This window comes from Stenella coeruleoalba, assembly GCF_951394435.1.
Source record: "Stenella coeruleoalba genome assembly, chromosome: 16".
NCBI lineage: Eukaryota > Metazoa > Chordata > Mammalia > Artiodactyla > Delphinidae > Stenella > Stenella coeruleoalba.
In genome coordinates this window covers 9208584-9231857 of record NC_137162.1, presented here as the reverse complement: position 1 = coordinate 9231857, position 23274 = coordinate 9208584, and the positions used below count along the sequence as shown (strand labels likewise).

The 23274-nt window shown below is 53.5% G+C and overlaps 1 protein-coding gene across 1 annotated transcript in view; it reads left to right on the top strand.

Moving 5' to 3' along the window:
• Positions 1-22129, top strand: part of DMBT1 (deleted in malignant brain tumors 1) — a gene marked incomplete at both ends in the record, with an annotated part of 89789 nt that extends 67660 nt beyond the window's left edge. The window contains 15 exon segments of the mRNA XM_079900028.1: positions 2265-2638; positions 3403-3432; positions 4038-4067; positions 5054-5448; positions 6225-6254; positions 6863-6892; positions 7950-8273; positions 9405-9431; positions 11129-11158; positions 11420-11570; positions 13465-13673; positions 14541-14725; positions 19240-19628; positions 20215-20486; positions 21963-22129. Of these exon segments, the coding sequence (XP_079756154.1) occupies positions 2265-2638; positions 3403-3432; positions 4038-4067; positions 5054-5448; positions 6225-6254; positions 6863-6892; positions 7950-8273; positions 9405-9431; positions 11129-11158; positions 11420-11570; positions 13465-13673; positions 14541-14725; positions 19240-19628; positions 20215-20486; positions 21963-22129 (2643 nt within the window).
• Between the last annotated feature and the right edge of the window lie 1145 nt (positions 22130-23274).

Here is a 23274-nt window from a genome sequence, read left to right as displayed (position 1 = left end):
GTGCAAGGCAGAGGCAAGAGAGGCTAGTTCTGTCACGAGGTCTCTGAATGGAGGTCATGGCCTAGGAATGCAGGTGGCCCAGGGATTGGTTCCTGCGTCCTGCACGGTAGCCCCTGCAGGGAACTGGGATGCACTGTCTGGGCAGCAGGTCTGCCGTGCGCAGGGCAGTGGCCCCTTTGTGGCCTGCCGGCCACAGCCTTGTCACCACCTACAGACAAGCCTGACAGATCTCACACGGGTTTTGGACTTTGAACTTGACGCCTCAGTGTTGCTGCCTCAGTGGGCCCATAAATGCTGTGTGGCTGATGACTGGTTTGAGTCCACTCGGTCATCTAGACACAGAGCTAATCAGCTTAACACAGGAAATAAGGGATGCTGGGCTGCCTGGACCTCTCAGGAGGAGCCTCTTTGGGGGGTGAGGATGGCAGAGGTCCCACCCTGCGTGGCAGGGCTCAGGCATGGACTGAGCGTGTCACCTGCTCAGCGCCGTCCCCCTTTGCCCCTGTGGTGCCCCTTCTGTGCAAGGTGTCTGATCTGCCTTCTCTCTCTCCCAGGTGCCAGGCCCCAGTCCACGCTCCTGCCAGGTGAGTCCTGTGCCTCTTGACTCCGGGCTGTCCCCTCCGTCCCCACCCACCTCCACAGACTCCAGCCAGGAGCCCCAGGCGGGGCGAGTGGACGTTTGCCCCCTCTCAGTACCTGCCCTGGTCACTCTAGAGCGAGCAGACGCTTCCAGAGGAGCCGTAGCACAAGGGTCCTCGGGTCTGACTCAGCGATTTAAGGGCATTGTGGCTACACAGTGTCTCCCCAGAGCTTTGGGTGACAGGGAGGCCTGTTCTGGGGTCATTTCTACCTGAAAGCATTGTCTAGACCGAGAGTTATGTGTGCAGGGAGAACGGGGGCTGTTTCGGGTCCCACCCCCGCCCCCCCGCGGAGTCCAAAAGGGATACTATCCCCAGAGAGCACTCAGTCAGGAGAGCGTGCTAATTGCTCCTGTGGAGCGGGGCGCCTCATCGCCATGCCTTGGACATTGGAGGGCATGGTCCGGCTCACGGCCGGCTCTCAGAAAAGACCTATTCCTCCCCCAGGCAGTGGAGAGTCTCAGACCCCACATTCCCTGATGTGAGTGACAGGTCACTAGAGCAACCCTGACTGTAGACACCTTCTCTCTAATCCTGCTGTGCTTTCCCTTCAGGCTCGGGGACGCCCACAGCTCCTGCCAATGGTAAGCATCACTTGGATCCTGTAGATACTCCACACATCAGGCCTGGGTGCTATTCCTGACTCTTGGTTTGAGCCTCTGAGCTCAGCACCTCATCTAATGTGGAGGGTTCCTTTCGCGTGCCAGAGTTGTGGAGAACCTTCACCTCCCAGTTGTGGCATACATTACTCAGAGTGCTTTGGTTGCCAAGTGGCAGGATCCCAACTCACACTCTCTTGAGTTCGGGGTGGGACTGGGGGGCCGCAATGGCTTCCATAGGTCAGAGGTAGGACGGTCTTGAGGTAGAGCTGGATCCAGAAGTTCCAGTACAGCTTTTCCCCTGCACTTTTCTTACCCCTATTGTCTCATGTTTACGGACTTCACTGTCAGCTTTCTTCCTGCCAAGGGACAGTTGTCAGCCTCAGGTGTACATCCCGGGAGGGGAGATAGTCTTTTTTTTCTAGCTCTTCAGCTGACAAGCCCTGGAAAGACTCTGAACAGCCTGCTACCTATAGATGCCTTCTTCGTAATGAAGTCCATGGGCTCTGATGATTTTCAGTGGGTGCACGGCTTGGTCAAGAGTCAGCACAATTATGGGGTTAAAAAATGACATGAAAAAAAAAAATGACATGAGTGAGTGCTCAGCAGAAAAGTAGTCTTCAAAATAACCTTGGGCCTGATGGAGTGGGTTCCCATGTGGGAGTGAACATCCGAAGTTGGTTCCTTGGCGGGGTCTGGGAAGCTGTCTCTGCTGGGCTCCTGCTGCAGCGGCTCAAGTTCATCCCAGTGGTCCCTGGGGATTCAGGCTGTGGGCTTCCCCTCTTCCCACCTCCTTCCCAAGGCTGGGATCAGCCACTGAAATGCTGGGCCTTGTGGGGAACCCATCAGAAAATGTGCGTTCCTCTGTCCACTGCCAAGGGTTCTATCAAACAGCCCCGTGGGGATAAATGATGATGACCGGGCTCAGTCAGGTCCTCCGGAAGGAAAACATTACCTTGAACTCAGAAGTCTTTCCCTGGAAGGATTCTGAATCGCGTTCGGTCCTCCGGACCTGTTCCTCCGGAAGACACAGGAGAGTGCATTTTCCCGTCTCCTTCCAGGAACTGGTTCAGGATTGGCCCTGAGGCTAGTGAATGGAAGCGACAGGTGTCGGGGCCGGCTGGAGGTCCTGTACCAAGGCTCCTGGGGCACCGTGTGTGATGACAGCTGGGACACCAACGACGCCAACGTGGTTTGCAGGCAGCTTGGCTGTGGCTGGGCCATGTCGGCCCCAGGAAATGCCCGGTATGGTCAGGGCTCAGGGCCGATCGTCCTGGATGACGTGGGCTGCTCAGGGCACGAGAGCTACCTGTGGAGCTGCCCTCACAACCCCTGGAACACACACAACTGTAGACACAGTGAGGACGCCAGTGTCGTCTGCGCAGGTTGGTCTCAAATAACCTAGGTGTCCATCTCTGGGGGAGTCGTTTCCTTCTGACATTCTGAATCCCTTTTACAGCATTTTTACATTTCTTGCTTCCTTAAATCACCTTGTCTCTCTGCTAAGAATTAGTATGAGCTTTTTGACAAGCTGTCAGGCATGTAGCTGGTGAATTGGAGCAAAGAACCAAACTGAAAGTGACTTGAAGCCCTTTTTCTCCATATGCCACAGTGCAAGCCAGAGGCAAGAGAGGCTAGTTCTGTCACGAGGTCTCTGAATGGAGGTCATGGCCTAGGAATGCAGGTGGCCCAGGGTTTGGTTCTTGAGTCCGGGGCAGTAGCCCCTGCAGGGAACCGGGATGCACTGTCTGGGCAGCAGGTCTGCCGTGCGCAGGGCAGTGGCCCCTGTGTGGCCTGCCAGCCACAGCCTTGTCACCACCTACAGACAAGCCTGACAGATCTCACTCGGACTTTGGACTTTGAACTTGACGCCTCAGTGTTGCTGCCTCAGTGGGCCCATAAATGCTGTGAGGCTGATGTCTGCTTTGGGTCCACTCGGCCATCTAGACACAGAGCTAATCACCTTGACATTGGAAATAAGGGATGCTGGGCTGCCTGGACCTCTCAGGAGGAGCCTCTTTGGGGGGTGAGGATGGCAGCGGTACCACCCCGCGTGGCAGGGCTCAGGCATGGACTGAGCGTGTCACCTGCTCAGCGCCGTCCCCCTTTGCCCCTGTGGTGCCCCTTCTGTGCAAGGTGTCTGATCTGCCTTCTCTCTCTCCCAGGTGCCAGGCCCCAGTCCACGCTCCTGCCAGGTGAGTCCTTTGCCTCTTGACTCCGGGCTGTCCCCTCCCTCCCCACCCACCTCCACAGACTCCAGCCAGGAGCCCCAGGCGGGGCGAGTGGACGTTTGCCCCCTCTCAGTACCTGCCCTGGTCACTCTAGAGCGAGCAGACGCTTCCAGAGGAGCCATAGCACAAGGGTCCTCGGGTCTGACTCAGCGATTTAAGGGCATTGTGGCTACACAGTGTCTCCCCAGAGCTTTGGGTGACAGGGAGGCCTGTTCTGGGGTCATTTCTGCCTGAAAGCATTGTCTAGACCGAGAGTTATGTGTGCAGGGAGAACGGGGGCTGTTTCGGGTCCCACCCCACCGCCGCGGAGTCCAAAAGGGATACTTTCCCCAGAGAGCACTCAGGCAGGAGAGCCTGCTAATTGCTCCTGTGGAGCGGGGCGCCTCATCGCCATGCCTTGGACATTGGAGGGCATGGTCCGGCTCACGGCCGGCTCTCAAAAAACACCTATTCCTCCCCCAGGCAGTGGAGAGTCTCAGACTCCACATTCCCTGATGTGAGTGACAGGTCACTAGAGCAACCCTGACTGTAGACACCTTCTCTCTAATCCTGCTGTGCTTTCCCTTCAGGCTGGTGGACGTCCACAACTCCTGCCGTCGGTAAGCATCACTTGGATCCTGCAGACACTCCACTCATCAGGCCTGGGTGCAATTCCTGACTCTTGGTTTGAGCCTCTGAGCTCACCGCCTCATCTAATGTGGGGGGTTCCTTTCGTGTGCCCGAGTTGTGGAGAACCTTCACCTCCCAGTTGTGGCATACATTACTCAGAATGCTTTGGTTGCCAAGTGACCGGATCCCAACTCACACTCTCTTTAGTTGGGGGTGGGACTGGGGGCCGCAATGGCTTCCATAGGTCAGTGGTAGGACGGTCTTTAGGTAGAGCTGGATCCAGAAGTTCCAGTACAGCTTTTCCCCTGCACTTTTCTTACCCCTATTGTCTCATGTTTACGGACTTCACTGTCAGCTTTCTTCCTGCCAAGGGACAGTTGTCAGCCGCAGGTGTACATCCCAGGAGGGGAGATAGTCTTTTTTTTCTAGCTCTTCAGCTGACAAGCCCTGGAAAGACTCTGAACAGCCTGCTACCAATAGATTCCTTCTTCGTAATGAAGTCCATGGGCTCTGATGATTTTCAGTGGGTGCACGGCTTGGTCAAGAGTCAGCATAAGTTTGGGGTTAAAAAATGACATGAGTGAGTGCTCAGCAGAAAAGTAGTCTTCAGAATATCCTTGGGCCTGATGGAGCGGGTTCCCATGTGGGAGTGAACATCTGAAGGTGGCTCCTTGAAGGGGTCTGGGAAGCTGTCTCTGCTGTGCTCCTGCTGCAGGGGCTCAAGTTCATCCCAGTGGTCCCTGAAAATTCAGGCTGTGGGCTTCCCCTCTTCCCACCTCCTTCCCAAGGCTGGGATCAGCCACTGAAATGCTGGGCCTTGTGGGGAACCCATCATAAAATGTGCGATCCTCTGTCCACAGCCAAGGGTTCTATCAAACAGCCCCGTGGGGATAAATGATGATGACCGGGCTCAGTCAGGTCCTCCGGAAGGAAAACATTACCTTGAACTCAGAAGTCTTTCCCTGGAAGGATTCTGAATCGCGTTCGGTCCTCAGGACCTGTTCGTCCGGAAGACACAGGAGAGTGCATTTTCCTGTCTCCTTCCAGGAACTGAATCAGGATTAGCCCTGAGGCTAGTGAATGGAAGCGACAGGTGTGAGGGCCGGGTCGAGATCCTGTACCAAGGCTCCTGGGGCACCATATGTGACGACAGCTGGGACACCAACGACGCCAACGTGGTCTGCAGGCAGCTGGGCTGTGGCTGGGCCATGTCGGCCCCAGGAAATGCCCAGTATGGTCAGGGCTCAGGGCCGATCGTCCTGGATGACGTGGGCTGCTCGGGGCATGAGAACTACCTGTGGAGCTGCCCTCACAACCCCTGGAACACACACAACTGTAGACACAGTGAGGATGCCAGTGTCGTCTGCGCAGGTTGGTCTCAAATAACCTAGGTGTCCCTCTCTGGCGGAGTCGATTCCTTCTGACATTCTGAATCCCTTTTACAGCATTTTTACATTTCTTGCTTCCTTACATCACCTTGTCTCTCTGCTAAGAATTAGTATGAGCTCTTTGACAAGATGCCAGGCTTGTAGCTGGTGATTTGGAACAAAGAACCAAACTGAAAGTGACTTGAAGCCCTTTTTCTCCAGCCACAGTGCAAGGCAGAGGCAAGAGAGGCTAGTTCTGTCACGAGGTCTCTGAATGGAGGTCATGGCCTAGGAATGCAGGTGGCCCAGGGTTTGCTTCCTGAGTCCGGGACAGTAGCCCCTGCAGGGAACTGGGATGCACTGTCTGGGCAGCAGATCTGTCGTGCGCAGGGCAGTGGCCCCTGTGTGGCCTGCCAGCCACAGCCTTGTCACCACCTACAGACAAGGCTGACAGATCTCACACGGGTTTTGCACTTTGAACTAGACTCCTCAGTGTTGCTGCCTCAGTGGGCCCATAAATGCTGTGTGGCTGATGACTGGTTTGGGTCCACTCGGTCATCTAGACACAGAGCTAATCAGCTTAACACAGAAAATAAGGGATGCTGGGCTGCCTGGACCTCTCAGGGGAGCCTCTTTGGGGGGTGAGGATGGCAGAGGTCCCACCCCGCGTGGCAGGGCTCAGGCATGGACTGAGCGTGTCACCTGCTCAGCACCGTCCCCCTTTGCCCCTGTGGTGCCCCTTCTGTGCAAGGTGTCTGATCTGCCTTCTCTCTCTCCCAGGTGCCAGGCCCCAGTCCACGCTCCTGCCAGGTGAGTCCTTTGCCTCTTGACTCCGGGCTGTCCCCTCCGTCCCCACCCACCTCCACAGACTCCAGCCAGGAGCCCCAGGCGGGGCAAGTGGACGTTTGCCCCCTCTCAGTACCTGCCCTGGTCACTCTAGAGCGAGCAGACGCTTCCAGAGGAGCCGTAGCACAAGGGTCCTCGGGTCTGACTCAGCGATTTAAGGGCATTGTGGCTACACAGTGTCTCCCCAGAGCTTTGGGTGACAGGGAGGCCTGTTCTGGGGTCATTTCTACCTGAAAGCATTGTCTAGACCGAGAGTTATGTGTGCAGGGAGAACGGGGGCTGTTTCGGGTCCCACCCCCGCCCCCCCGCGGAGTCCAAAAGGGATACTATCCCCAGAGAGCACTCAGTCAGGAGAGCGTGCTAATTGCTCCTGTGGAGCGGGGCGCCTCATCGCCATGCCTTGGACATTGGAGGGCATGGTCCGGCTCACGGCCGGCTCTCAGAAAAGACCTATTCCTCCCCCAGGCAGTGGAGAGTCTCAGACCGCACATTCCCTGATGTGAGTGACAGGTCACTAGAGCAACCCTGACTGTAGACACCTTCTCTCTAATCCTGCTGTGCTTTCCCTTCAGGCTCGGGGACGCCCACAGCTCCTGCCAATGGTAAGCATCACTTGGATCCTGTAGATACTCCACACATCAGGCCTGGGTGCTATTCCTGACTCTTGGTTTGAGCCTCTGAGCTCAGCACCTCATCTAATGTGGAGGGTTCCTTTCGCGTGCCAGAGTTGTGGAGAACCTTCACCTCCCAGTTGTGGCATACATTACTCAGAATGCTTTGGTTGCCAAGTGGCAGGATCCCAGCTCACACTGCCTTGAGTTGGGGGTGGGACTGGGGGCCGCAATGGCTTCCATAGGTCAGTGGTAGGACGGTCTTGAGGTAGAGCTGGATCCAGAAGTTCCAGTACAGCTTTTCCCCTGCACTTTTCTTACCCCTATTGTCTCATGTTTACGGACTTCACTGTCAGCTTTCTTCCTGCCAAGGGACAGTTGTCAGCCTCAGGTGTACATCCCAGGAGGGGAGATAGTCTTTTTCTTCTAGCTCTTCAGCTGACAAGCCCTGGAAAGACTCTGAACAGCCTGCTACCTATAGATGCCTTCTCCGTAATGAAGTCCATGGGCTCTGATGATTTTCAGTGGGTGCACGGCTTGGTCAAGGGTCAGCACAATTTTGGGGTTAAAAAATGACATGAGTGAGTGCTCAGCAGAAAAGTAGTCTTCAGAATATCCTTGGGCCTGATGGAGCGGGTTCCCATGTGGGAGTGAACATCTGAAGGTGGCTCCTTGGCGGGGTCTGGGAAGCTGTCTCTGCTGGGCTCCTGCCACAGGGGCTCAAGTTCATCCCAGTGGTCCCTGGGGATTCAGGCTGTGGGCTTCCCCTCTTCCCACCTCCTTCCCAAGCCTGGGATCAGCCACTGAATTGCTGGGCCTTGTGGGGAACCCATCAGAGAACATGCGTTCCTCTGTCCACTGCCAAGGGTTCTATCAAACAGCCCCGTGGGGATAAATGATGATGACCGGGCTCAGTCAGGTCCTCCGGAAGGAAAACATTACCTTGAACTCAGAAGTCTTTCCCTGGAAGGATTCTGAATCGCGTTCAGTCCTCAGGACCTCTTCTTCTGGAAGACACAGGAGAGTGCATTTTCCCGTGTCCTTCCAGAAACTGAATCAGGATTGGCTCTGAGGCTGGTGAATGGAGGTGACAGGTGTGAAGGCCGGGTCGAGGTCCTGTACCGAGGCTCCTGGGGCACCGTGTGTGATGACAGCTGGGACACCAACGACGCCAACGTGGTCTGCAGGCAGCTGGGCTGTGGCTGGGCCACGTCGGCCCCTGGAAGTGCCCGGTACGGTCAGGGCTCAGGGCCGATCGTCCTGGACGACGTGGGCTGCTCAGGGCACGAGAGCTACCTGTGGAGCTGCCCTCACAATGGCTGGAACACACACAACTGTGGACACGGCGAGGACGCCGGTGTCGTCTGCTCAGGTTGGTCTCACAGAAGCTGGGTGTCCCTCTCTGGGGGTGTGGTTTCCTTCTTTCACTCTGATCCCCTCTCAAAGCTTTTTCTACACTTCTCGCTTCCTTACATCACCTTGTCTCTCTGCTAAGAATTAGTATGAGCTCTTTGACAAGATGCCAGGCATGTAGCTGGTGAATTGGAACAAAGAACCAAACTGAAAGTGACTTGAAGCCCTTTTTCTCCAGCCACAGTGCAAGGCAGAGGCAAGAGAGGCTAGTTCTGTCACGAGGTCTCTGAATGCAGGTCATGGCCTAGGAATGCAGGTGGCCCAGGGATTGGTTCCTGAGTCCTGCACGGTAGCCCCTGCAGGGAACTGGGATGCACTGTCTGGGCAGCAGGTCTGCCGTGCACAGGGCAGTGACCCCTGTGTGGCCTGCCGGGCACAGCCTTGTCATCACCTACGGTCGGGCCTGACAGGTCACACATGGGATTTGGACTTGGAACTGGACCCGTCAGTCTTGCTGCCTCAGTGGGCCCATAAATGCTGTGAGGCTGAGGACTGGTTTGGGTCCACTCGGCCATCTAGACACAGAGCTAATCACTTTGACGTTGGAAATAAGTGATGTTGGGCTGCCTGGACCCCTCTGTCTGGGTGCCTATGGAGCAGTTCCCACAGCAGTTGGAACTCCCACAACTGTGGGCACCACGTGGCCGCCAGTTTCATCTGCTCAGCTTGGCTTCCAAGTCATTGAGCTTCAATTTTAGTGTGGTTTTCTCCAGAAAAGGGCTCTTTGTGCTGGGCTCCTCTCACCCTGAACTTCCCTGAAAGATGTGCAGTTTCCCTGAATGCATCACCCATATTCCTTGGTCCCTGAATTTCTTGGGTCTGGTGTAGTACCTTTCTTAGTGGACCACCAGGGCAGAGAAGGGTGAATACAGGTTGCAACAACAAATTCCCCCCAAACCGTTTTTATTGTGGAGACTGATATATGAGTTTGAGGTTTGCTATTCAGCTCTCCTGGACAACTCCCAGGCCGCTCTTCTCACGCCCTGGAGGGTAGGGGCCAGGCACTCAGCGTCTCTCTCTCAGGAACCTGCTAGGCGTGTTTCAGCACATACTGGGTGCTGAGGCTGATCGTGTTTCCTCTTTCTTGCAGGCCCAGAAATCTACTCTACTACCACAGGTGAGTCACTGCATTGCAACCCAAGACTCCTCTCCGGAATTCTACCCTCTCGGGTTTCCAGAAATAGAAGGAGAAGAGCAGCCTCCTCCTATGGAGTGCTTTCCCTCTGAGGACTCTGGAATCTGTTTTAGTGATAAGCTGAGTCCCCCAAACTATGGCTGTTACTCATCTCTGGCTGGAGGGCCCCTCTGGTCTCCTGCCACCGCTTGCTGCCAGCGCTCCTTCAGAGACGCTGTGGGGGAAGAGGTTTGGTTTTCTGGTTGTTTCCAATGAAAATAACTCGTAGTCATTCCATAGAGAACTGTGGCCATGCTGGAAACATGGCCGAGGAACACTGCTACAAACGTTTGTCTGTTAAAGAATTCTTCACATTGACAGCAATCCCTCAAATGATTTTTATGATACAGAGAAAAGATCTGGTGCTAAATATGTTGGGAAGTGCTATATACTCCGACCCTTTTTGGCCAGTCACAGTGTTAAATTGGAATGGTCAAGGCTCTGAGAAGTCCTGCAGTAAGGAAAAGGATTTATTTTCTCCATCAAACTGATGACCATGGAATTAAAGAATGATGCAGCAATATCCTAAAATCACTTCATTTTCTTTCTAGAAACTGCAACCACTCAGAGTAACTATCATATTTCTCCACCTGACCGAGAGGGCACGGGTTCCTTCTCCCCAGCCTTGCCTGCTGGTCCCCGAGCTGCAGTCACGGTGCTCGCTCTCCAAAGCGTTTGCCTCTCCTGCCTTTCCTGGCACGTGGCAACGCCTGCAGCTGATGTCCCAGCCCCAGGAGGGCTGGGCCTCTCTTTAGGCTCCTCTTTGCCCTTTAGTAGCCTGGCCAGCCTAAGATTCGGATCTCTGGTCAGTCCCTAGGCGAGGCTGCCCCCCCTCCCCCGTGTAGATCCCACCCCTCCCCTTGGACACTAGACCCCGGTCAGCGCTGGCTGGCTGGAGCCCGCTTCATCTCCGAGCTCGGTGTGTGATCAGCAAGAGCTCCTGACAGGCTGCTCTCGAGCTGCTGCTGAGCTCCCCCTCTCCCCCCACCCCTGAGACCTTTCCTCTCCGTCCCACCCTCCCCTCCTCCCCACCTGGCTTCCTGAAGCCGCAGCAGCTTCAGGCTGCCCCTCCCCTCTGATCCATTCTCTGCAGTGCAGCTAGGGGCATCTTCACAAGATGCCAAGGTCAGTCCCAGTCTCGGGGACTGATTCCTCAGGGCCTTCTGGTCACAGATCCTCACTGCTCAGGACAACCTCTAGGGCTCTGCACAGTTCTCTCCTAGTTCCCGCCATCCCTCCTGTCCCTGCTGCATGCACACTGAGGTTCCCCAAATGTGCCACGTACACCTAGGTTCCTTGGCACACACTGTTCTCTCTGCCTGGAACACGCTTTCTCCCTTTCTGCCTTGCCTCCCTGATTATCCAACCCCCTTTCCCTGCTCAGTCTGGGTCAGGAGCCAAAGCTCCAGGCTCCCACCACCTCCTGGGCTTTGCTCCATCGCAGTCCCAGCCCACGACACTGGGATTTGCTCTTTTCCATCCTCTCCTCCAGGCTGTGTGGTCCCTGAGGGCAAGGCCTGTATCCAGCATTCACTGTGAACCCAGGGTTGGCACATTTCCAGGCACAGAGCCAGCAAGGACTCAACAGTTGTGTCAAGGGTACCAGGGAACTGATCATTATGTTTTCTCTTTGTCAACAGATCCTGTTTCCACCCCCACCCGCCCAGCCAGTAAGTTCTGAGCTCCCTGACAAGTCCCCTTTCCCTTCTCCTCAGTGACAGGGACACCGGGGAGGGATGAGGAGAATGGTGAGGAGATGTTTTCCCTAAGGACAGTCTCTGTGGAGGGGCGCCCCACTGACCATCAGTGTGTAGCTGGGGTCTAGGCACTGCCTGGTGGGTTTCTGTCTTGGGAATTGCTTAAAAAATCTCCCCCAGGTGACTGTGCAGTGTGCATTGTGGGTCATCAGTATTTCCATTTTATCCCAACAGCAAATTATTCCTGTGGAGGCTTCCTGTCCCAACCTTCAGGGAGCTTTTCCAGCCCATTCTACCCTGGGAAGTATCCGAACAATGCCAAGTGCGTGTGGGACATCGAAGTTCAGAACGACTACCGTGTGACTCTGGTCTTCAGAGACGTCCAGTAAGTGTGTGCGAGGGACCTTGCAGACATTTAGAAGGGGATAAATGGTACCTAGCACTTCAGGAGAGATGTTTGCCCCGTTGACATTTTTTCTTATGGGTTCCATTTTCGACCGAGCACAGAGGTGGCACCAGGACCAGAGCAACTGGTTTCAAGTTGCACCTATGTCACTAATTTCCTGTGTGATCACGGGAAATCACTTAATTCACCTTAGCCTCAAGAGAGGAGAATAAAATAACTGCTTTCCTACCCTTGCTGGTTACTGGGAGGGTCACAAGAGAGAAATATATGAAAATACTTGGACAATGTTATCCAGTGGGATTATTGTTAGGAGTAATAATAATAATTATTATTACAATATTTATTATAATAGTAATAATAATAATTGTTAGGAGTAATAGTAACAAGAATCCTATTAACAACCACACCAGTTTTTCTGAACCCTTTTCGCTCTACTCCCTCCTTTTTTTGGGTGAGTTTCGGGCAGAGGAGGAGAAATCCCTGCAGCAGAGGTTAGGTTATCTGTTCCTCATCCAATGAAGAGTGGGAATCCTTGTTTTAAGTGGAGGAGGCTTCATCAGAATGACAGTGGTACATGATTGGTTCAAGGAGGGGTGACCACAGCGAGTCACCAGTAGTTTCTAGAGTCCTGGGAAGGGGCGTCCATAATTTCTCCTCTAACAGCCACCACTGAACAAAGTAGTTTTCTCTCTTGGTTGCAGTGGCCTTGGGAGTCTCTGCCTTAGAAATTTGTGTGGGGTTTTGAGAAAGGTACAATATTATTTTAATCTCTTCATCATTACAATTCATACTGGATTGTGGGGACTGTATGAAATCCTTTGGAGGAAGGTTGACCGTGACTGGCTCTGAGTCAGCGTCTTAATAACAATGACCACCATTTGTGACATTTTATGAAGCACTTCTCCATATATTACACTGTTGGAGCCTCACGACGGCTTTCTTCAGTATACATGGGTAGGGAGAGTTCACCTTCGTAAATAAGAAACCTGAGCTGCAGAGAGGCTATTTGACTTGCCCAGTATTTTTTTGTTCAATTATTTGTTTCTATCACTATGAATTCACGGATTTTAAAAAATTCTATGGGAAACTGGGGTCTTTTGGATCAAAGAAAAAGTCTAAGGTAGGATGTGATCCTTTCTCATGTGATGCAAAAGGCTGTCAGGAGAGGGGCTGTAGATCTCATACGTGTGACCCCAAAAGGCAGGACTAGAACCATGTATGGAGGTCATGGGAAGATGAATCTCCGCCCGATTTAAGAAAGTCTCACAAACTGGTGGTGACCAGTGAGGAGAGGGATTGGAGGAGGGACTGTACAGGGGTAGGGGATTAAGAGGTAGAAACTATTATGTATAAAATAAGCTGCAAGGATACATTGTATCAATACAGTGCAGGGAATATAGCCAATATTTTATAATAACTATAAATGGAGTATAACCTTTAAACATTGTGAATCACTATATTGTACACCCGTAACTTGTATAATATTGTACATCAACTATACTTCAGTAAAAAAGGAAATCCATTACTTTCAATTATTAATTTTGTCACAGTTTCTGGCTTAGAGGTGTGATGCCTCTCACGGAGATCTGACCCCCTGCATCAAATGCTGGTTAAAAGTGAAGCCAGATCCCTGGTGGCGCAGTGGTTGAGAGTCCACCTGCCGATGCAGGGGACACGGCTTCGTGCCCCGGTCCGGGAAGATCCTACATGCCACGGAGCGGCTGGGCCCGTGAGCCATGGCCGCTGAGCCTGCGTGTCCAGAGCCTGTGCTCCGCAACGGGAGAGGCCACAGCAGTGAGAGGCCCGCGTACCGCAAAAAAAAAAAAAAAAAAAAAAAAAAGTGAAGCCAGAACTGTGTGCTGTGTCTCCGCAGGCTTGAAGGCGGCTGTAACTACGATTATATTGAAGTGTTTGACGGCCCTTACCACAGCTCCCCTCTGCTCGCCCGGGTTTGTGACGGGGCAAGGGGCTCCTTCACCTCGTCATCCAACTTCATGTCCATTCGCTTCATCAGCGACGGCAGCGTCAAGATGAGAGGGTTCCAGGCTGAATACTCCTCCAGCCTTTCCCCTGGGAGCACAAGTAAGTCCCCGTCTGTCTGGGTGGGGCCCCTCGGAGTGACTTCTGCTGCTCAGCCATCCCATGGCTGTGAGATGAGAAGTGATGGCCGCCTTTTCAGGTCACCAAGGCTCGATCCGGTGCAGAAAGGGGCCAAGGGCAGTGGGTCTTGGGACTCTGGCTCCCAGACATGGCCGATGGGCGGCGCGTTGGCCTTTCTGTGGTCAGCAGAGATGAAGTAGAAGGGCAAGGTGTTGCTTTCAACAGATAGTGAGATGTCAGTGTCAAGGGCAGAGGGGATCACCTGGCTTGAGGCCTTGTGGCCTTCCCAGAGTGTGGGACACTGTGACCTTGTCCTGAGACCTAGCACATTCGGCTGCTGCCTGAAGACGGTCTGAGCTGGCCGCTCAGCCTCGTCCAGCAGAGGCTGATGGCCACGGTTTGAGCTGTTAAGTGGACTGATGTACAGATTGGCCAGGGGCCGGGCAAGGTGAGGTACTGGCTCTCTTTAAAATCCTGAGGTCAGGACTTTAAGCACCGACCTGCCCCTTAGCTAAAGGACCTATGTTTACGTCCATAGCTAAGGATGTTGATTTTCCGACATCCCCTCAATTCAACCCCAGCGTTACTTTACTATATGGATAAGCGGCAACTTAGCAAAACATTTTGCTTTTTTCACACCCTGCCTTCACTTCTCCATCAGAGAAATCCTAGTCCCTGGGCCCTCAAGGGGTCTCATGAGAGTGAAACTGACTTGAGCCCCAGGGCACCTGGCGTGGTGGTGAGCTGTGTCCGCAGGCAGACCATCTGCCAGCCATCTCAATCTCTGCACCTTCCTGTGGGCTTGGGGGGGCGCTGACGCTGACCGCACTGTCTGCCCTTGGCCCCCAGAGCTGCTTTGCCTGCAGAATCACATGCGAGCCAGTGTGGGCGTGGGCTACCTCCAGTCCCTGGGCTACTCCGCCAGGGACCTTGTCATTCCCGGCTGGAACAGGAACTACCGGTGTCGGCCCCAGATTACTTCGAGCCAGGTGACCTTCACAGTTCCCTACTCTGGCTGTGGCACCATCGAGCAGGTAAGCCTGGAGCTTCTTCCTCTCCCTCCTGCTGAGCCAGCTTTCTTACAGTGCCCTGCGCTGTGCTTTTTGAATTCTGGGGACCCAGAAAACACGATTATGGTATAACCAGAACGTAATCGGGCTGAAGATACAAATCCGTCCCTTGGTGCCGTGACGCAGCTGCAGCCGTGTCCAAATAGAAGGAAGGAAAGTCAGTGGGGAGGTTTTCCCACACTGTCCACCAGAGAGGGTGCCTGGCAGGCTGCTCTCACTTCGGCAAGAGCGATAGCAGCTCCCAGGGCCAGCTCCAGGTTCTGAAGGGCCTGGAGCTGATACAGGTTGGTGTTGGGGTGGGCAAGAGAGGCAGGTGCCTCGTTCATGGAAAGAATGCAAGCATATCTTAGTTTTAGAAATCTTACAAAAGCACATGGCTGAGCCAGTGCATTGCTGAGCCCCGGAAAAGCCTGTGCGGGGGGCCCTGAAGCTTAACCTCCATTAGCTTCACAGTAAATCGGCCTCTGCAGCTATCGTTTGTTGAGCTGTCACCACCTGGGGTGACCAGTTGTCTTGGTTGACCTGGGACTTTGCAGATTTTAGCATGGAGAAATCTCATGTCCCAGGAAACTCCTTAATCCTGTCCCCCTACAAGTGGCAGACACTGAGATTAGTCTGTGTCAAACTCCCCCAAATCCCCACCAAGATGAGGCAAGTCTCCCCTCATTGTCATCCTGCTTGAAAAACAGAGAGACTGGGCTTTGAGGGGTCAAGCAGGTTGCTGAAAGCTACTTAGCCAGGAAGCGGTAGGGCCAACGCCAGACTCTGAGAATCTCAGAAATGTGGCACTGAGTGAAAGAAGCCAGGCGCTACCCACCCTGTGATGTCATTTCTATGAAATCTGTGTACATAGTGAGCCGACCTGGTGGGAGGGGACTGCCTGCAAAGGGGCAGGATGGAGCTGTTTGAATTAATGGGAGTGCTGAGTCTTTTACTGTCAAACCCCACCGAATGGTAAACTTAGAGTTGTTGCATTTCATTGTATGTAAATTCATTTAAAACTCTGCACTCTAAGTTCTGAATTTTTGGCTGACACCTAAGTAATCACTTCAAGATTTTGTCTGTCAGGGAACAGACACAGTGCAAATACTTTTATTAGGTTTAGGACCGCAGTATAAATATACAGCACAAAAGGCTCAAATACGTACAATGTGTGTGACACACGCGATCAGAGGGTTTGCCCGTCACCAAAGACGTACCGTACATTTGCCGCGTGCCTAGCTAGGTGCTATGAGCGTGTGTTCATTACCTGGCAAGGTCACAAGGAACCGTGAGAGAGGGAGGGGACACTCGTTTAGCTAACCAGATGGGCCTGTCAGCCACAGGTGGGTGCCTGGGCCCGAGGGTCTGCAGTTGCCACTGTGGCCCCCCAGCTCCCATTGGACAGTCCCTACAGACACCAGATCTCCTTCTGATAGGAGCCGAGTGGGTCAGGGAGGCTTACATGCAGAGGAGGGTACAGATGGGTCACGCCCTGCAAACGTTCTAGTCGACCTGGCTTTTACATTTCGCGCTGTCAGTCAATCGTGTTGGATTCTGGTTTGTCCTGAGTTTAGTCAGTGGGAATCAGTCTGCCAAAGGTGACCCACCCCTCCCAGTTCCAAATATGCAGCCTGGAGCCTCTGACATCTGAGCCCTCCTATCTGTGTTCCTTCATCTCCAATAGGAGCTGCCCAAGCCACGGGCCAGCCCTGGTCTTCTAACCTGGCTGGTCATGGGCAGCACAGGCTACATTCTGATTCCTCTGCTTACTTAAATACCTGTATCCCCTAGTAAACCGTGCCTCCAGGGCAGGCCAATGTTTCATTCATCTATGCAACTGCGAGTGCCCCTGGTGTGGAGCCTAAGCCTTTATAATCATATTATTAGGGACTAGTATGCGTGCCAGGCACTGAACTAAGAGTTCCACGAGACTTTCAAAATTCCCGAGACAACTTTTATTCCCATTTAATTGTGAGGAAACGGAAGTTTGCAGAGGTTAAGCCACTTGCCCTAGGCCACATGATCATGAACTGTGGAGCCGGCATTCAAAGGCAGGACGGTATGATCCGTAGCTGGGACTTTCTGCATCTCCTCCAGGTGCCCCGTTTAGTGGGTGTCTGACAAACGTTGGCTCGTGTGTCTGAATAGGCAAGGTCTCCCCACCACAGGAGTGGGATGCCAGGCGGAAGAGGCCGGGTCTCTATGGGATAGCCGTTGACGTGTCTGCCGGACTCCCACTCCATCCCAAGTGCCTTGTACGCTGAGCAGACGTCTAATAATGAATTTTAATTTAAAATCAGAACAGCTTCTGATGATCAAGAAATACACCGGCACCCCACTTTCATTATTTGGCGTGCATTCAGAATCTAGCTTGACCGCGGAAACCACAGGCAGATGTGGATTCAAGAACACTGTCATGTGAATATACAGAGTTCAACTGAAGGCACCTCAGCTTGTCTTTGAAGGAGTAACAAGGTGGCAACATTTATATGGTTTATTGCGATAACCACTGGCACTCCAATATAAAGCTCCCCCCGCTTTTTTAAAGAAAATATAAAGGCGGAAAATACAGTGTACTTCCCATGAAGGAATGGAAGGCATAGAGCCCATCCTAGGCCCTTTGCCAGACCTGAGTCCAAAGTGCGGGCTCTGGCGCCCCCTGCAGGCCAGAGCCTCCCTCTGACGGGAGAAAAGGGAAACCCACGGTCAGAGAGTAGGCAAGGGTCCCAGGGTGGCAAGACCACTTTAGATAGTTGTTAAACTTGTCTCTTTTCACATGTCTTTCTGGAAGGGACAAACTCAGAGCTGAATTTTGCAACTTTAGACATGAAGTTAAAGCCTCTCCGACACATGCTGCTCTAAAGAATAATTATATTTAGTTGTACAAGTGCTGGCTTCAGAAGGGAACTTGTCTGATTTCCCAAATGGCCAGGAATGAACTTTTGCTCCTGACAGGGTATATAACTAAATGTCATATGACATTTAGTGACAGTGACAAACTTGCTTTTTTTTTTTTTTTTTTTTTTTGCGGTACGCGGGCCTCTCACTGTTGTGGCCCCTCCCGTTGCGGAGCACAGGCTCCGGACGTGCAGGCTCAGCAGCCATGGCTCACGGGCCCAGCTGCTCCGCGGCATGTGGGATCTTCCCGGACCGGGGCACGAACCCGTGTCCCCTGCATCGGCAGGCGGACTCTCAACCACTGCGCCACCAGGGAAGCCCCTATATATTTTTTTAAGAGTAAGGTTGTCTTACATTTTAGGGCTTCTGTTTAGGCCGCTATGGTGTTATTTCTGCTCCTGTTCTCGCAGAGGCACCCACGGCTGGTGGGAACTCGTACCAGGCAAGGACAAGTTTGCTTAGGACCATCACAGCATTTGGGAGGGAAAGAGTGCACCACCCCCAGTCTCCACCTGGGGATGCTGCTCTTGTGCTCACCTCCCCTGCGGCCAGATGATCATGACCATGGGGCCTGCAGGGGCACTTGCTCACCTGTGTCCTCTTGGCCATTTGGGCTGGTTGCTCCTGGCACCATCCTTCTTTCATCACAAGTACTTTTGCTGGACTTCCGTCCCCTGGACCTTTCCTCCATTCCACGGATCTTTATTGATGCTACTGATGCTATAGTTAACACCAAGCCCTGGGAAAAGAGAGATGCTTAGACATCACCCTTTCCTTGAAATGCTTACAGACCACCAGGTGTGAGACTCTTGTCTCTGGAAAGGTCACTCTTACGAGACGGTAGGCACATCAAACAGCGTGAGAGACCAACGTTCTTATGAATTTGCTGCTTCATGAAAGGCACAGCAGGAAATGGTCCTGTGGTTTGGGGAGTGGAGAAGCAAAGCGTGACAGGAAGTGCCCCAGCATTGCCATGGCCTCCACTCCAACCCCCACACACACCACCACCACCTTGTTGTCCATATGAGCCTCTGGGGAATTTCCTGCCCCAGAGGTCAGAGACCTGCCGCAGCCATAACTCTGGATCTCTGTTGCTTCAGGCTCCAGCAGCTTCAGACACCAAACTGCAGTAACTACTGACCCATCCAAACAGCACAGTGAAAACGAATCCTACTAGCCCCTCCCACGACTGCCTCCCCTGATTTCTCCCAGCAAGAGTGAGAATGAAATAGAACAAGCCAGAAGGGTCCTGAGCCATGGAGACCGAACTCAGCTTAGTCATACAGCAGGGGTAGGGGGTCATCCAGACACCCCCATCTTTCCATAAGCAGCAGCTCCTGGGAGGCACCAGCACACTGTGGTCCCCATCACGTGGCAGAGGAAAGGGGATGTGTGAAAGGAGGGAGTCTAGCTGGTGAAGTGTATCCATCCCAGGGAACGGTAGCCATGGTGATAGGCATGTGCCGTCTCTGTGTGGTTCTGGGAAGGTTTTGAAATCTTGCAGCATCATTTCAATCTCATTCTCACCCAAAGCAGCAACGAGATTCCCTTAGTAGGTGACGTTTGCCTGACTCTGCTCGCCTGCCTGTCTCTCCCAGGTGGATAATGATACCATCACCTACTCCAACTCCCTCAAAGCAGCTGTTTCGCGTGGCATCATCAAGAGGAGGAAGGACCTCAACATTTACGTCAGCTGCAAAATGCTCCAGAACACCTGGGTTAACACGATGTACATTGCTAATGACACCCTCGAGGTCAAGAACATACAATACAGCAATTTTGACATGAACATTTCCTTTTATACATCCTCTTCGTTCTTATATCCCGTGACCAGCAGCCCATACTATGTGGACCTGAACCAGGATTTGTACCTTCAGGCTGAAATCCTCCATTCTAACGCCTCCCTGGCCTTATTTGTGGACACCTGTGTGGCGTCACCATCTCGCGATGACTTTACATCTTTGACTTATGATCTCATCCGGAGTGGGTAAGGAGTGTCTTCATGGGGTGGACTTCAGCCTCTACCTGATAACTCACACACAGCCAGCCCAGAGCTCAAGGAAGGCAGACTGGGCTCCCGGTAGCTCCAGCTTAACTAGCCAGGCTGTCACCTCTGGGCACCTGGAGAACTGAGTGGCCATCGAGCAGGTTAGCTATAAAGTAAAATTAGACTGAGTGACTAAATTCCAGGCAAGCCTTAATATGAAAGAAGACATGCCTGTAGTGGGAAAACGTTGATTTTGAAGCAGATGGAGGTTGGGATGCCTGCTCTGCCCCGTCCCAGCTGCATCATTCTGGACAGGCAATAGCACCTCTCTGAGCCAGTTTCTGCAGGCATCGAATGAGCGTAGTGGAGCCCATATCACAGCCTGTTGGAAGGACTAAACAAGAAGGAGGAGATGGGGTGCCGCACAAAGAGCATGCCAAGCAGGTGGTCCACAAGGAAGGCTGTGAAGGCAGCAGGTGGTCCCCTGACCGCCACCCTCTGAGGAGGGTGCACAGCCCACGGGGTGGGTGGCATGAGGAGTGCAGTGCCTTGTTGAGAGCTGACGGTGACTCCTCTCCTCCTCCAGGTGTGTGAAGGATGAAACCTACCGATCCTACCACCAGCCCTCACCCAACGTCCTCCGCTTCAAGTTCAATTCCTTCCACTTCCTGAGCCGCTTCCCCTCCGTGTACCTGAAGTGCAAGATGGTCGTGTGCAGGGCGTACGATGCCTCATCCCGCTGCAGCAGAGGCTGCATCATGAGGGCCAAGAGGGGTGTGGGCTCCTACCGGGAGAAGGTGGATGTCGCCCTGGGACCCATCCAGCTGCAGGTCCCGCATGCTGAGAAGAGGAGCCTGGGTAGGTGGCCATCTCCCCACCCCACCATCTGCCGGAACCCAGGCCCGTGCACCATGGGGACTTGGGTTGCTTCCGTGGGTGTCCCGTTTCCCCTCGAATAGGGCTCCTGTGCTACTCTGGGCGATATGAAGTGGAGCTAGACCTGGTTCTCACCTTCTTCCAAGAGCTTCTGGTCTATGGGGGATGCGCGTGTAGGGTTTGGTCAAGACAGTTCTAATGTGGGACACAGAACACCTGACAGTTTTACCCTCTGGGTTCTGAATACCCAACCTCACACTCATCTGTAAAACAAAAACGTTAATACTTACCTCTTAGGACTGTTGAGGGGGTTACACAAAATACTGTTAGTTGCACTGCTCTGGCCCTTGCCTGGTATAAGCCACTGGCTGCAAAGAACGGTGATGTTGTTACTATCGTTATTGTCACCAATGTTAACGTTAATCATCACATTATTACTTATAATGATGATGACAAACTGTAGCCCTGGAGTAGCGCATGCAATCAGGGTCTGGGCAGGGCCGTGTAGGTCCAGGCAGGACTGGTTCATTCTCACGGCTCCCAGGGGTTGATCCTGGAAAAGCCATTTCATTTTCCCCATCTAGAACGGGGAGCAGATTTCCCACTGTGCTGTTCCGTTGTGCATGTGGGTGAGGAAATGTTTGCCGAGGGAGTCCCATGATTTCTGGTCCAGGCCGGGCCAGGTCAACAAATGTGGTGGCCTTGGTGACAGGGGCAGATGTGGGGCGGCGCTAGAGTCACAAATCCTCCCGCAGTCACAGGCTTCACCCTACAAGGATCTTGGACAGCTCTCTCCCCTCAGGGCCCAGATCTAGGCCCTCCCCTGGAAGTCTGGCTTGCTTCCAGGCTCTTTCCTCCCATCTGCAACATTCCAGGCACCTTTGGAAGACCTATTATGTGCCAGGAGACAGAGAACTAAATACATCAAAATCCTTGCCCGGAGGAGCTTCCATTCCAGTGGGAGGGGACACAGTGCGGCCAAAAGTCACCTGCATGGTACCCACCACGGGGGCTGGAGCTACAAGAGAGAAGGAAGGCAGGGCAGGGGGAGGGGCAAAGGCGGCCGATGGGGACTCTGCTCATGTCTCTCCTTTCCCTTCTCTTCCCACCGGCACTGCAGTAGCTTAAGTCCAGTGTCCCTCCTGCTGGGACCTTTGTGCCCATCTCCCAAATGGACTCAAATGCCCCAACTCTCTCCTCCCGTCCATCGGGAGCCTTCAGCCAGATCTTATGCCAAAGGCCAGCTCTGACTTCCTGTTCACAAACCTTTGCTCCTGTTGGCTGACAAGACACTGGGAAATCTGCCAGGGCTGACACTCAGCTGCTCCTTGGGGTCTGACCTCAGTTTCCTGAAAGGCACTCTTTTCTCCCTTCTTTTCCCCGCCCACCAAACAGTTCTGATTGCCATCACCCTGCCCTCGGACCCCCATCCTTACTTCTCTCCCCTCTCCTTCCCAGACCGGACAGAGGTTGACCTGGAAGAGGAGGCCAGCGCCCAGGGGAGCTACCACAGCACCACCATCCTTGCTGGGGTCTTCCTGGTCATGCTCTTGGCTGTAGCAGCCTTCACATTGGGGAGGAGCACCCGTGCTGCCCATGGCCAGCGTCTGAGCTCTAGGATGTGAAGCAGGAGATAACGCGCGATGCTCAGACACAGGCCCCCATGCTCTGGAGCCCGTGAGAGGAGGGAAGAAACCAGTGTCCAGAGCTTGGCACATAGAGCACCCAACTCTGGCCCAGGTGCACAGTGGTGGGTGGTGGAGGAGGGGGTGAGAAAGATGGGAGCAGGTTTTCCCAGAAACACAGACTTGGTGCTGGGACAAAATGTCAGTCAAGCAGGTGCTGGAACCTGAAATCCCACGTGAGGCAGTGAGCCACACGCTAGAAGCAGCAGCGCTTTTTCTAGATAGAATTTCTTTCCTGACGTTTTATGAACCAGCTTCTTTGGCCTGTGGTGTATATCTTAGTGTATATCTTAGCCTTTTCTTATTATAGGACAAGCCAAATAAAGAACTTTTTCAAAGCAAGTGTCGGTTTGGTCACTGTTTCCAGCGTCACATCTAAGCACTAATCCCTTCATGTTAGGTAGGTAACGTGGGCTCCCACAAGGAGTGAGAAAGGCCACGGGGCCCTGCCCTGTCGTGCCCCTGAGGCAGAGGAGAGTGCGGAGTGAGCAGTGGACAGATGGGGCTGAGACAGCTTCACCGCATCCTCCACGCGCAGCCCCTGGGGGTCTTCACGGGCAAGGCGGCTGTGATGGGCAGACAGCCATGCCCACATCAACCTGCCTCCCCTCCCTGGACCCGTTACAGCCTCCATACACAGGGCATGGGAGGCAAAGTTGGGCACATTCCCTTCTTGTACGTGTCCTCAATGGAGCAGGTAGTTGTAGGAGGGCTGAGGTTGGCCCGAGGGGCCTGGGGTGGTGTCAAGCTTGGGGTGTGGGCTGAGAGGGTGAAATGTCAGGAGCTCATGGGGGAAACAGGACAGAAAACTCTCGACTGAGACCCGCAATGACCCATGACATGTCTGCTACCTCCCACATGGCCTCCCGTGAGGTGTGAAGTGTGGAGTAGACTTGGTGGAGGGTCAGGAAGTACAGGAAGTTGGAGCCTTTAACATCTGTGTGAAAGCATCTCCCACTAGGTTGACAGGAGACCTGCTTGACACCACTGCATGCGGTTGGCCATCTGACCACTAAAACCTCTGTCCCCTGTCCTTTGGCCACTGGAGCCTCATTTATATCACCCTGGTTTGGGAGGGGACCACT